Source organism: Poromitra crassiceps (assembly GCF_964638095.1).
Source record: "Poromitra crassiceps genome assembly, chromosome: 16".
NCBI lineage: Eukaryota > Metazoa > Chordata > Actinopteri > Beryciformes > Melamphaidae > Poromitra > Poromitra crassiceps.
Window position 1 is genome coordinate 28,188,498 of NC_139645.1, and position 13,727 is coordinate 28,202,224.

General features: G+C 43.0%; 1 protein-coding gene across 1 annotated transcript in view; it reads left to right on the top strand.

Moving 5' to 3' along the window:
- The window catches only part of LOC310791558 (receptor-interacting serine/threonine-protein kinase 3-like), a gene marked incomplete at both ends in the record, with an annotated part of 85,852 nt that overhangs the window by 29,789 nt on the left and 42,336 nt on the right, over window positions 1–13,727 (top strand). Inside the window, 2 exons of the mRNA XM_083653227.1 lie at window positions 796–832; window positions 4,430–4,473. Of these exons, the coding sequence (XP_083509353.1) occupies window positions 796–832; window positions 4,430–4,473 (81 nt within the window). The remainder of the gene's footprint in view (window positions 1–795; window positions 833–4,429; window positions 4,474–13,727) is intronic.

The window sequence follows — 13,727 nt, forward strand, 5'->3', positions numbered from 1 at the left end:
TGTCCTCGACCCGAGTCTCCATATTACATTAACATCGTCCGTAGTAACCACCAATATCTGTCATTGGGCAAATATTGGCCCCATAAAACTAAACTAGCAAACAACTTTTTTTATTAAAACGACATGACATTAAATTCACATTTGAAACCAAATCTTAATGAAATTAAAATAAACACAATAAAAAAAACACACAAAATAACTTATTTTTCCTTCTTGTGTATGGTGTTTCAACCAGTCTTGCATTGTGATGTATTAATTTACATTGTATTTTCCTGTGTAGGCCTAAAAACGTGAAATGGGCTGTTATATCACCAACATTTGGTAGATTTGTGTAATTCTTTGTTTCCGAGTAGTGGGTGATATTTCCAAACTATGTGCAAAGTTTGGCTGCTGTGGGCCTTATGGTTTCTGATGTGCATACAGTTTTACAGAAGAATAAGAATTATAGTTGCTGCGCAGCAATGAGTCATGGCCGGACACTGATGACATCATCAGTGATGTCACAACACTGAAGACATCACTGATGACATCATCAGTGATGTCACAATGCACACCTGTTCAACTTTTGAGGGTTGAGCGTGTTTTTTTGGTACTATGAAAATGTCTTATGGGAACAGCAGAAGTGATGTATCCTGTAATGTTACTGTAACCTAATGACTGAGTCCATCTAACAGCAGTGTGTTTGTGTTAATGTGTTGTCTCTATCATGACTCACTCTGTGTGTGTGTGTGTGTGTGTGTGTGTGTGTGTGTGTGTGTGTGTGTGTGTGTGTGTGTTGTTTGTTTGTGTGTAAAGGTGTTCGGGAAGAGGAGAAGCAGACCAAACCTAAGACGTAAGATGACCATCTCTAACTGTCCATGACATCATTACAGCTCAGCAGTGACATCATCAGCTCAGCAGTGACATCATTACAGCAGCATTATTATGAGTCAAAGCTCTGTCTCTATGATTTTAAAACAGTTTATATTATCCAGCTCTCCCAAAAAGAGGTATCAAGTCAGAATTTGGCCCTTCCAGTGTTGTGCAAGTTCACACAAGAGCTAGCTCAAAGTTCAGCTCACGCAGATTAAAATGAACTAGTTCATGTTCATAGTTCACAATTTTGAACTTTGAACTAAGTTCACAGTCCTGAAAAATGAGCAGTTCAGTTCATGAGCAGTTCAGTTTAGTGTTTTTTTTCTCCCTTAAGGGATTTCAAAATAAAACTCTCATTGTAACGTTAATCTTAATATTAAATTTGAGTAATGCTTTGCAGCCACAGTTTCACTCCATGTAATCTTCACATCAGTATTTTGATGCAAGATGTGTTGTTTCATTCATTGAAATACCTTGTTTCTCCAAAGGTGAGAATTTGAATACCTTTATTCTGAAAGTGAATTGCTTTATTCTGAAGTTTGCCCGCCAGCCCCCACAAAGTCGTACGCTTGTGGGAGGGCTTGATGTTTGTTCCTTACTGCAGCTAGTCTCTCCCCAGACTCAGATATATGACGTTGAATCTCTGCGCTCTGCATACTACATACATGACTCTGTGCTTCACAGCCACTGCTGGTTTTTGAAGGCGGGTTGAAATTGAATGAGTGACAGGTCGTAGCACCAATGAGAGAGCGGTTCGTAAAATGGGCTGCGCCTCCCATGTTGTCTGATCGCAAAGTCGTTACTGATTGGGGAAGACTGTATCCATCACTGGCATATGACTGGCCAAGTGAACGGTTCCCTCCCATAACCAGCCCTCTGAGGGAAAGTGTCCCAGACCCAGAGAGAGATCTGCAGCATGCAGTAACGTAGTGTATACGACCCAGAGAGAGATCTGCAGCATGCAGTAACATAGTGTATCAGACCCAGAGAGAGATCTGCAGCATGCAGTAACATAGTGTATCAGACCCAGAGAGAGATCTGCAGCATGCAGTAACATAGTGTATCAGACCCAGAGAGAGATCTGCAGCATGCAGTAACATAGTGTATCAGACCCAGAGAGAGATCTGCAGCATGCAGTAACATAGTGTATCAGACCCAGAGAGAGATCTGCAGCATGCAGTAACATACTGTATCAGACCCAGAGAGAGATCTGCAGCATGCAGTAACATAGTGTAACAGACTCAGAGAGAGATCTGCAGCATGCAGTAACATAGTGTATCAGACCCAGAGAGAGATCTGCAGCATGCAGTAACATAGTGTATCAGACCCAGAGAGAGATCTGCAGCATGCAGTAACATAGTGTATCAGACCCAGAGAGAGATCTGCAGCATGCAGTAACATGGTGTATCAGACCCAGAGAGAGATCTGCAGCATGCAGTAACATAGTGTATCAGACCCAGAGAGAGATCTGCAGCATGCAGTAACATAGTGTATCAGACCCAGAGAGAGATCTGCAGCATGCAGTAACGTAGTGTATCAGACCCAGAGAGAGATCTGCAGCATGCAGTAACATAGTGTATCAGACCCAGAGAGAGATCTGCAGCATGCAGTAACGTAGTGTATCAGACTCAGAGAGAGCTCTGCAGCATGCAGTAACGTAGTGTATCAGACCCAGAGAGAGATCTGCAGCATGCAGTAACATAGTGTATCAGACCCAGAGAGAGATCTGCAACATGCAGTAACATAGTGTATCAGACCTAGAGAGAGATCTGCAGCATGCAGTAACATAGTGTATCAGACCCAGAGAGAGATCTGCAGCATGCAGTAACATAGTGTATCAGACCCAGAGAGAGCTCTGCAGCATGCAGTAACATAGTGTATCAGACCTAGAGAGAGATCTGCAGCATGCAGTAACATAGTGTATCAGACCCAGAGAGAGATCTGCAGCATGCAGTAACATAGTGTATCAGACCCAGAGAGAGCTCTGCAGCATGCAGTAACATAGTGTATCAGACCTAGAGAGAGATCTGCAGCATGCAGTAACATAGTGTATCAGACCCAGAGAGAGATCTGCAGCATGCAGTAACGTAGTGTATCAGACCCAGAGAGAGATCTGCAGCATGCAGTAACATAGTGTATCAGACCCAGAGAGAGATCTGCAGCATGCAGTAACATAGTGTATCAGACCCAGAGAGAGATCTGCAGCATGCAGTAACATAGTGTATCAGACCTAGAGAGAGCTCTGCAGCATGCAGTAACATAGTGTATCAGACCCAGAGAGAGATCTGCATCATGCAGTAACATAGTGTATCAGACCCAGAGAGAGATCTGCAGCATGCAGTAACATAGTGTATCAGACCCAGAGAGAGCTCTGCAGCATGCAGTAACATAGTGTATCAGACCTAGAGAGAGCTCTGCAGCATGCAGTAACATAGTGTATCAGACCCAGAGAGAGATCTGCAGCATGCAGTAACATAGTGTATCAGACCCAGAGAGAGATCTGCAGCATGCAGTAACGTAGTGTATCAGACCCAGAGAGAGCTCTGCAGCATGCAGTAACATAGTGTATCAGACCTAGAGAGAGCTCTGCAGCATGCAGTAACGTAGTGTATCAGACCCAGAGAGAGATCTGCAGCATGCAGTAACATAGTGTATCAGACCTAGAGAGAGCTCTGCAGCATGCAGTAACATAGTGTATCAGACCCAGAGAGAGATCTGCAGCATGCAGTAACGTAGTGTATCAGACCCAGAGAGAGCTCTGCAGCATGCAGTAACATAGTGTATCAGACCTAGAGAGAGCTCTGCAGCATGCAGTAACATAGTGTATCAGACCCAGAGAGAGCTCTGCAGCATGCAGTAACGTAGTGTATCAGACCCAGAGAGAGATCTGCAGCATGCAGTAACATAGTGTATCAGACCCAGAGAGAGCTCTGCAGCATGCAGTAACATAGTGTATCAGACCCAGAGAGAGATCTGCAGCATGCAGTAACATAGTGTATCAGACCCAGAGAGAGATCTGCAGCATGCAGTAACATAGTGTATCAGACCCAGAGAGAGCTCTGCAGCATGCAGTAACGTAGTGTATCAGACCCAGAGAGAGATCTGCAGCATGCAGTAACGTAGTGTATCAGACCCAGAGAGAGATCTGCAGCATGCAGTAACATAGTGTATCAGACCCAGAGAGAGATCTGCAGCATGCAGTAACATAGTGTATCAGACCCAGAGAGAGATCTGCAGCATGCAGTAACAAAGTGTATCAGACCCAGAGAGAGATCATTTATGTAATATATAATGTACATTCATGGATTTGCAAAAGTCTGCGTTCAGCTCACTGTTCACTAGAATATGATGCACAACACTGGGCCCTTCATTCTTTGTTGGTTTAGCTACTTTCAAAACATCACATCCAACAATCAGTGCTGGCTTTCCTGAGAACAATGTAATAAGGACAATCAGGTTTTAAAGTTATGAAGATTATTTATTTCCTTTATAAAGACAGTAATTATTATTATTATTATTATTATTATTCTAAAGACAGTATGCTATGCTGCTCTGACTTTATGTAACCCCACAGTGTGGACCATGGAGTGCGGACCAAAGAACCAGATCTGAGGAAGTGTAAGTGTGTATTAAGTTTTATATCCATGAAAACAAAGCAGCACACATTCTGTTTCTATGTGTGTGTGTGTGTGTGTGTGTGTGTGTGTGTGTGTGTGTGTGTGTGTGTGTGTGTGTGTGTGTGAGTGTGAGAGAGAGAGAAAGTTCATGTCTTTAGTAAAGTGTTAGTCTGCTTGTGTTGCTGTAAGGACACCAGGACTCTATATGGTCATTTTTATAGAAGTCATATTCATACTGGTTCAAATATAAATATAGTCTTTCCTAACTTTGCTGAGCTTTTGTGTGTGAAAGAAACTAAACAGCAGCAGCATAAAGATGCAGGTCTCAAATATAAGCAGGTTGAATTCAGTGATTGAAGCAAATACTGTAAAAGGCTATTCATTGAAGTTAGATGGTAAATCAGACAATAATAAACACAACAGATGTGTTAGATGAGAAGCTGCTGTTGTATTGAGTCTTGTTGTCTCATCAGATGCCTGTGGTCTCACACTGGACCCAAACACAGCACACAGATACCTCCTCCTGTCTGAAGACAACAGAAAGGTGACGCTGGTGAGAGAGTGGCAGCCATATCCTGATCACCCAGAGAGATTTGACTTCCATCATCAGCTGCTGTGTAGAGATGGTTTGACTGGTCGCTGTTACTGGGAGCTGGAGAGGAAAGGAAGGGGTTCTATAGGAGTGACTTACAGAGGAATCAGCAGGGGAGGAGGGTGTGACTGTGTGCTTGGATGGAATGAAAAGTCCTGGAGTCTGTTCTGCTCTGATGATCGTTACACTGCCTGGCACAATAACAGAAGCACAGACATACCTCTCCCCTCCTGTGTCTCTAACAGAGTCGCAGTGTATCTTGACTGTCCTGCTGGCTCTCTGTCCTTCTACAACGTTTCCTCTGACAAACTGATTCACCTCCACACTTTCCACTCCTCATTCAATGAACCACTTTACCCTGCGTTCTATCTGTGGTCTGTTGGTGACTCAGTGTCTCTGTGTCAGATAGAGTGAGAGAGAAACACTCCCACTGACCAAACACAGCTGCTGACATGATGCTTCACACACACACACACACACACACACACACACACACACACACACACACACACACACACACACACACACACACACACACACACACACACACACAGCTCTGTGTTTCACTCTTTTCTCTTCTCTTCACTTGTTCTCTCTCTAGTGTGTGTGTGCGTGCGCCAATTAGCCTGACTGCAGCTGCGGTCGACTTGCTACATGTCCTCGAGAGCAGCGCTGCGCGCTCTCTCTCTCTCTCCTCTCCCTCCCTCTCCCGCTCTCTCTCTCTCTCCCTCTCTCTCGCTCTCTCTCTCTCTCTCTCTCTCTCTCTCTCTTGTATAAAGGACAGCGAGTGCAAGGAAAATCCCACCACAATTGTGATGAAGGGAAATCTTTTCAGGATACAGATCCATGTTGAATGTGCCTCCATGTGTTCCTGCGAGAGGACTTCAGTCTGTCCTGTACTTCTGCAGCCTGTTGCACCAGCTGAACCTAAGTTGGGGTGTAAAGTCCACACTAACTGCTATCAAACTAGCTTACGTTTCAACTTACGCACAGCTGCTGCTGATTAGATGATCAGTCTAACCAAACAGCCACATCCCGATCTCACTGTACTAATCAAACTCCACTCCAAAGATACAACGTGAGTCCAGTGCAACTCCGTTGAAGTGGAAAGTTAGGAGTGAAGTTTATTTAATTTATTATGGTTATGCTCAAAATAGTTATGAAGTATGTCTATGGAAGTATATGAATCTGAGTTGTTTGATGACCTGCTTTATAATATTCTTATTTGATTTAATATTTGAATCTATCATGAATGTGAGCTGATTAGGTGTATAGGATCTGATCACAGGATTTTTTTTAACTTGTGACATGAATGTAAAAAAAAAAGTGCTGTGAATGTTTTGTTTTGATTCGTTTTTATGTAGTTTATCTTGAAGAAATCTCATGTAAATCTGTATGATGGTGATGGTTTATAGGCTACAATGTATGGCCTGTAATGTACTGTAAGAGTGACACAAAAACGTAAATAAAAAATAAAAAAATAAAAATCCCCCCACAACGTGCTGCTGTGTTTCATCTGACAGCCAGGGCCTTCAGCTTGAAACAAGTGAGGAAAAAAGTGATTTGCCAGTTGACGGCCCCAGGGGGCGCTGCTGAGTGCTGAGGACAGAGAGAGAGAGAAGAGGGACAGACAGACTTGTTACTGTCCAGAAATATTCTGTGATGAATGTATTATGCACTTTGTTTCATTTCATTTGACTTTTTCTATCTCATTTAGTTTTCCAGACCCCTGAAAAGTGTTTTGGCAAATTTTGGAGGTGATCAGAGCAACGGTGCGCCTTGCAACTCCAGACAAACAGACAGTTCTTCTCCAATTACAGTATTATATTATTTTGTTCTATCCACTCCCAGGAGAGTGCCATATAGGATAACGAGACGCGCAAAAAAACTGTGGCAGGAGTCTGTCAAAACCGTGCAAAAGGCATTTTAGGGAGCGACAGAGAGCCTTTGGGTGCAACACTTAACAATCCAGAACATTTGATGTGCTGCAAGATTCTCAAGCAGGCCGTTTGCAGAAGGCATGGCAGCAGAGCAGACTGGCCAGCTGACAGGACAGGGTTTTCCATACGCGCCAGCTGCCAGCTAAACAGACAGACATTAAAACATTTCCAGCCGGCTACTTTCTTACTGCCACAAACAATAACCACAAAATTGCAACACCGCGCTATAGACAAGCAAGCCACCCGCGGTGGATGGCCGCAAGCAAAGCGGAGAAGAGTGGAAATTCCATTCTCCACCACATCTGTGCTGTTATTGTGTGTAATTCAGAGGTGTCGCTTCCTGAGATGGCTTCTAGTTTCCTGGCTGGGTAAACATGGCAAAAAGTAATGAGGTATTTTCAAGACAACTTGGCATCTCAGGGCTTGTGGAGAGTTTGATTACGTCAGACATGTAGGGCTGGGCGATATAGCAAAAAAGAAAAAAAAAAAGGCTGAATGTCCAAACCGGACAGCGGATCGGTGTCAAGTTAGCCAGAGGAAAAGAATGTGGCTTCCTGTCCTGAATTTCCCCCCCAAAATAAAATAATTGTGCTTGTTGGGTTTGTTGTTGTAGCCTCGACTACGATAGTTTTGTTGTAACAAACAAACAAACAAAGGTTCTGTTGGTCAAACATGTTCCAGTGTTGCTCCTCGTGGAAAAAAAATTACAAAAAAGATGCAATGCAAAATTTCATTTAGAATTGATTTTGAAGGCTAACGTCTCTTTCCGGTCTTATTTTGGCTAGCTTGACGCACGCAGCATGTAAACTGCAGATAACCTACGGAAGGCAAAAAGGACCAAAACATACTTGCTGTGTGTAGAGACTGCTGTGTGTGCGTGTCTGTCTAGACCATGGTCTCCAGACTGACTGGTGTGTAGTGGTGACATGGTAGTTTTATAGACTAGTAGTAGTGACATAGTTTTGTTTCCACTAGTTCTACAGCCACAAGTTGTTACTCGATAGTTATCCACCTGCAGCAGCAGATATGTGGTGTTGCAGTTGACAGAATTGGCCACTAGATGGCAGCAAGAGACTGAAGAGTAAAAACCTGAACAACAGAATGGACAGTGTTTTGAAGTCACTACACACACAAGATAATTCATTCAAAAGCAACTTTACTTCCTGGAACACACCAAGCCGAACCAACAAACCAGTGATGTATATTTTAATCGTTATGGTATATTAATATAGACATTTTGCTAAATCGGTAGGTGACTATCTTGTTCCTTACAAAAGGATTATTTGAAGTCCTTACACTAGTATGCATGTGGGACACATTCTTTCCTCTTGGCCTCTGGTGTGTTAAAGTTACAGAGAGCCCCTCTTTTTTTCTTCTCTCTCACTCCCTCATTCTAAGCCAGCAGAGTGCTGTGTATGACAGATCTTTTTTTCTTTCTTTATTTAGTTAAGCCCCTTGAGAAAAAAATCTCATTTTCGAGTTCCTCATAGAACAACATAAAAGAACACAAAACAGGAAATGCACAACTCACACACACACATGCACACAGCTTGTCATCTCCCCACCACCCACGTCTCTAACCCAACCATAATGTTTACAAAAATATATACATAGCCTATATACATAGTATGTAGTAGTGTAGTAATACATGGTACATGTATACACAAAGTTTCTTGTAAAGCATGACATAGCCACAGAAAAAAGAGAAGATGATAAAATAATATTATTAATAAAAAATAATGATAATAATATTAAAAACAGGAACAGGGAGTTTTCAGAGAAGAAAGTAAAGATGACTTAAAGGAAGGAAGAGAAGTGATAGACCTGAGAGGGGAGGGAAGGAGATTCCAATCAGAGGGGGCCTTGTGAGCAAATGATCTGCGACCCATTTCTCTAAGAATTCTGGGCACACTGAAGCAGGGGTTTTGGTGGTGTCTGAGTGGATATGGAGAGTTACAGGGGACCAAATAAACTTTTAAATACCGGGGGTAATTAAAGTAAATACATTTGAAAATAAATTGTAACCAGTGAAATTTCCGTCTGTTTCTGAGCGATAACAAGTCAAGTTGATCATACATATGACAGTGGTGTGTTAAAAAAGGACATCTGAGAACAAAACGACAGAGGGAATTAAACAGAACATTTAGAGGCCTAAGATATGTTTCAGTGGTGTTCTGGTAGACAATGTCAACATAATCAATAATTGGTAAAATAAGCTGTAAAATTTATCTTTTCCTTATTTCAAAAGAAAAACAATTAATAGAACGATAAAGAAACCCAAGGCAACCATAAGCTTTTTTAACAATATTGTCAATGATTGATCTATGTTCATAGTGTGCAAGCTATCTGGGGTTCTGTTTGGATAAAGTTATAGCGTGGTGGTCATTTATCTTAACTTTTTAGAGGCGCAGAGAACAGGCAGGACGAAGGAGCTTGCTTTGGCACTCACACCGTTTATTCCAAACACACACCACCCTCCACCACCAGGTAACGTCCTCATATAACTACACACCCACCATATCACCCCCCACAACCCACAGTGTTAAAGGGCACTGTCCATCATGGTGAATTCGATCCCACATTCCTCTACACACGCCCCCCCCAGAATTCATCATCCCCCTCAAAAATCACCGCCGTGGAGGGCGGATAATCCGGCCACAACGGCTCCGCAACACGGGAGCAGGGACCACTGGGAGGACCCCACTGACCTTACGGTGGCGTGGAGGTCGGGCCGGGGGCCTGGGTGGGGGTGAGGGCTGGAACTGGGCAGGGGGACGCCCCCGCCGCGAGGGCAGGGCCAGTTCCATGGGCCGGTCTATGTCCAGGTGAGCTGGTTTAACACGGTCGACAGACACATGCTCTGACCTGCCCCCCATATCCACCCCCATGTTTTTCCCCAGCCTTCAGAACTCGAAACGGCCCATCGTAAGGAGGCTGCAGGGGTCCACGGTGAGCATCATGGCGGATGAAGACGAACTCCGCCGATGTGATGTTGCAGTTGACAGAAATGGCCACTAGATGGCAGCAAGAGACTGAAGAGTAAAAACCTGAAAAACAGAATGGACAGTTTTTTGAAGTGACTACACACACCACACACAAGATAATTCATTAAAAAGCAACTTTACTTCCTGGAACACACCAAGCCGAACCAACAAACCAGTCATATGACACGCCACAGCAACATCACATGACGTCTCTGATGAAGATTCAGGTATTGACAACAAAATACAACTAGTCTTTTCTTATTATTATGAACAATATTTAGTTAACTTTAGTTAGATGAAATTAACTTGTTTGGAGGTTTAATTATAATATACAGTTTTCCAACTGCCCAGTGTTGTGCTATGTTGGTCTGCTGATTAGCTCACTTTAGATTATGTGGTTACTGTCTGCATGTACTGGACACACGGTAGAACTTCATCACCTTCAGACCACGTTTCTGGCCTCATGTTAGACTGGTTTGATGACATAGCCTACTGATAGTGGCTGCACCCTCAGATGAAATGTTCACAGAAATTAATAACTCTCTCTCTGTCTCTCTCGCTCTCCCCAGCACCCTCTCTCTCTCCCTCTCTCCCTCCCTCTCCCTCCCTCTCTCTCTCTCTCTCTCTCTCTCTCTCTCGCTCTCTCTTCAGGTGAAGACAGAACGTCTCAGTGACTTGATCTGGATGCTGCTGTGAATTCACCAGGAAAACATATTTCAAGGTAACATTACTGTTTTTTGATGATCACTAGCTGACATTTGTATGTTATAACTGCATAGTCGACTTGTGCAAGACAAGCTGCTAAAGTCTCTCAAATCATGAACCTGCTGTTTGCAGATGGTGTTCATAGTGCCATAATATCCAACCTTTGCTCTCAATGTGGCCAAAATTAACCTAATTTTATTTCTGACTTTTAGTGGAAGCCTGATAAACTCTAGTTAGGTTGTAGTCTCAGTTCATTGAATTGGTGAAATATGCAGGACTTGTGAGAAGAAGTAGGCCTATGTAAGTTCAGATACATGTTGTGTTTCTGTTGATACATTGTGAACAAAACACTACAACCTCCACAAAACTGAGGTTCACTCCCTTTCATACTAAAACCTCTTTGCACATTTAAAGTCTCAGTCAAGGCTAAAAAAAACAATCATTCTGTAAACATGGATGACAAAATCAGAACATTAGATGTCGATAGTTTTTGGGATACTGAGCAATGAATTTCAGATTACTTTTCTTCTTCTTTCAAATGGAGATAGGCTACATCATTTTGGAAACAGACTTCAGATATTGAAACTGTGTATATAACCTCCCACTGTAACCCTGCCCCCCCCCCTCTAGTGAACTATGGCCCTGTCCAGCAGTGGAGTTCCGGTGTTGGTTGGTGACTCCAGCCTGCAGAGCTGGGAAGTGATTGGCTCTGGGGGGTTTGGACAAGTCTATAAAGCCAGGCATCTTCAGTGGAGATGTGAGGTGGCTGTTAAACTGCTTCATAACGATGATGGGTAACTAACTAGTCACAAAGAGATTTATGTTGACTGCAAATAACCGTAAATTGTTACCAGTGCGTCTAACCGACACACGTCACACACAGGTCGAGCTTGTCCCTGCTGCGTGAGAAGGACCTGATGGTGAAGGGAAACAGCCCATTCATTGTCCAGGTGTTTGGGGTTTTCCAGGGCCAGCCGCCCTCCTATAGGTCCCCACAGCTCGGCTTGGTTATGGAGTTCATGGAGAGAGGATCCCTGGCTTCCCTGCAGGTAACCTTTCTAAGTAGAGGTTTAGATACCGGTATGTAGGTAGTACTTTTAGATATATCCATGACGTGCTAGTCAAACACAGGAGCACGTTCAGTGAAAGACTGATTCCACCTAGATGCAAGACGGAGAGGCACAGGAAATCATTCCTGCCTGTGGCCATTGGTCTATTTAATGCCTCTCTTAAAAGAGCACCTCGGAGACGCTCAGTCTCCCTGAGACTGAGCCAGCCGATAGGTTAACTGTGCCTGGCTGAGCCACGTGTAACGTATAGGGCAAGCCGACTTAATATAAATCACGTGCAATATGTGCAATATGTCACAGGCAATAATGTTAATTGACACGGAATGTATACTATACTTACTCTACGTATTGGTATTTTGCTACTTAGACATTCTACTTATTTTGTGCTTTTGCTTCTATCGCATTACTAGTTATTCTATGCTATGTTGTGTTTTTCTGCTTACTGCTTAATATTGCATTACTACGGTTTATTCTTATTTTTATTTTTATTGTATTTATGCTATGTGTGTTCTGTGAGCGAGCTACTGTAACTTGTCCCAATTTCCCCCCGGGGATCATTAAAGTCTTTCTGATTCTGATTCTGATTCTGATTCTGATTCTGATGTAGGTAGTACTTTTAGATGTGTAGGTAGTAGGCCTATATAGGTACTACCCTAACTAACTACAAACCTACCTACCAACCTACCTCCTTACTTCCCTACCTCTCCATGCACCTCCTCCTATACCTACCTACTGCCATACCTTGTACCTACCCACGTGCCTTCCTACTTACCTTCCCTCCTAGCCAATTACTGGGTATGTGCCATCTACCTACCGATCGTCCTACAGACCTCTTTCTTTCTGTCCTGCACCAAGATTTTTTATTGTCCTTTTTCCACACATTATGGGAAGAAACCTAGATTTTTCGTCTCCCCCCACAGAAAAGCTTGCATGGAACCCCGCCCTGGCCGCTGGCCTTCAGACTGGCTTACCAAGTGGCTCGAGGCATGAACTTCCTCCATAGCCTCTTTGTCGTTCACCTGGACCTGAAGCCCCATAATGTGCTGCTGGACGACAGCCTCAATGCCAAGGTGAGTCCCACACTCATACTGCTGAGGTTCATACTGTATGCTTACTGGGGCTATTTGCTGGTATGTATATATATATATATATATATATATATATATATATATATATATATATATATATATATATATATATATATATATATATATATAATATACACACATATACATATATACACATATATATGACATATATATATATATATATATATATATAATATACACACATATACATATATACACATATATATGACATATACATATAGAAATATAGACATATATATGTCTATATATAGACATATATCTCCTGTTGCTGCGTGGGCTCACCTGTCCTGCAGCTCGTATTCGCAGCTCGGCTGCTGTGTGGCCTTGCCTGCTCTATTGGCGTGTGCACAATGTCTCCCTCTCTCTCCTCTCTCCCCCTGTTACCCTTATAAATGGGAAACAGGTAGAAGTGGTCAGCCAGTACAAATATCTGGAGACAATTCTGGACGACGAAGGCAATTATAAAGAAAAGCCATCAGCGCTTGTTCTTTTTAAGGAAGCTAAGAAGTTTTACCGTAGACAAGTCACTTTTGAAAATGTTCTATTCTTCTTGTATTGAGTCAGTCCTCACCTTTGCATTTATTTCTTGGTTTGGGAACCTAAACTTGACAAACAAGAACATGGTAAAGAAAATTGTCAGGACGAGCTCCAAAATCACCTGCTGTAACTTGAATGACCTCTGTCTTCTATATAAGAGGAGGGTTCTTAAGAAGGCTCAGGGTGTCCTGCGTGACCCACAGCACCCTCTTTACCCTGAGTTTTCCCTCCTTCCTTCTGGGCGCAGGTATAGGATGCCCCGCTGTTGCAGGAACAGATACAGCCATTCTTTTGTTCCTGAGGCTATTCGCTGTCTGA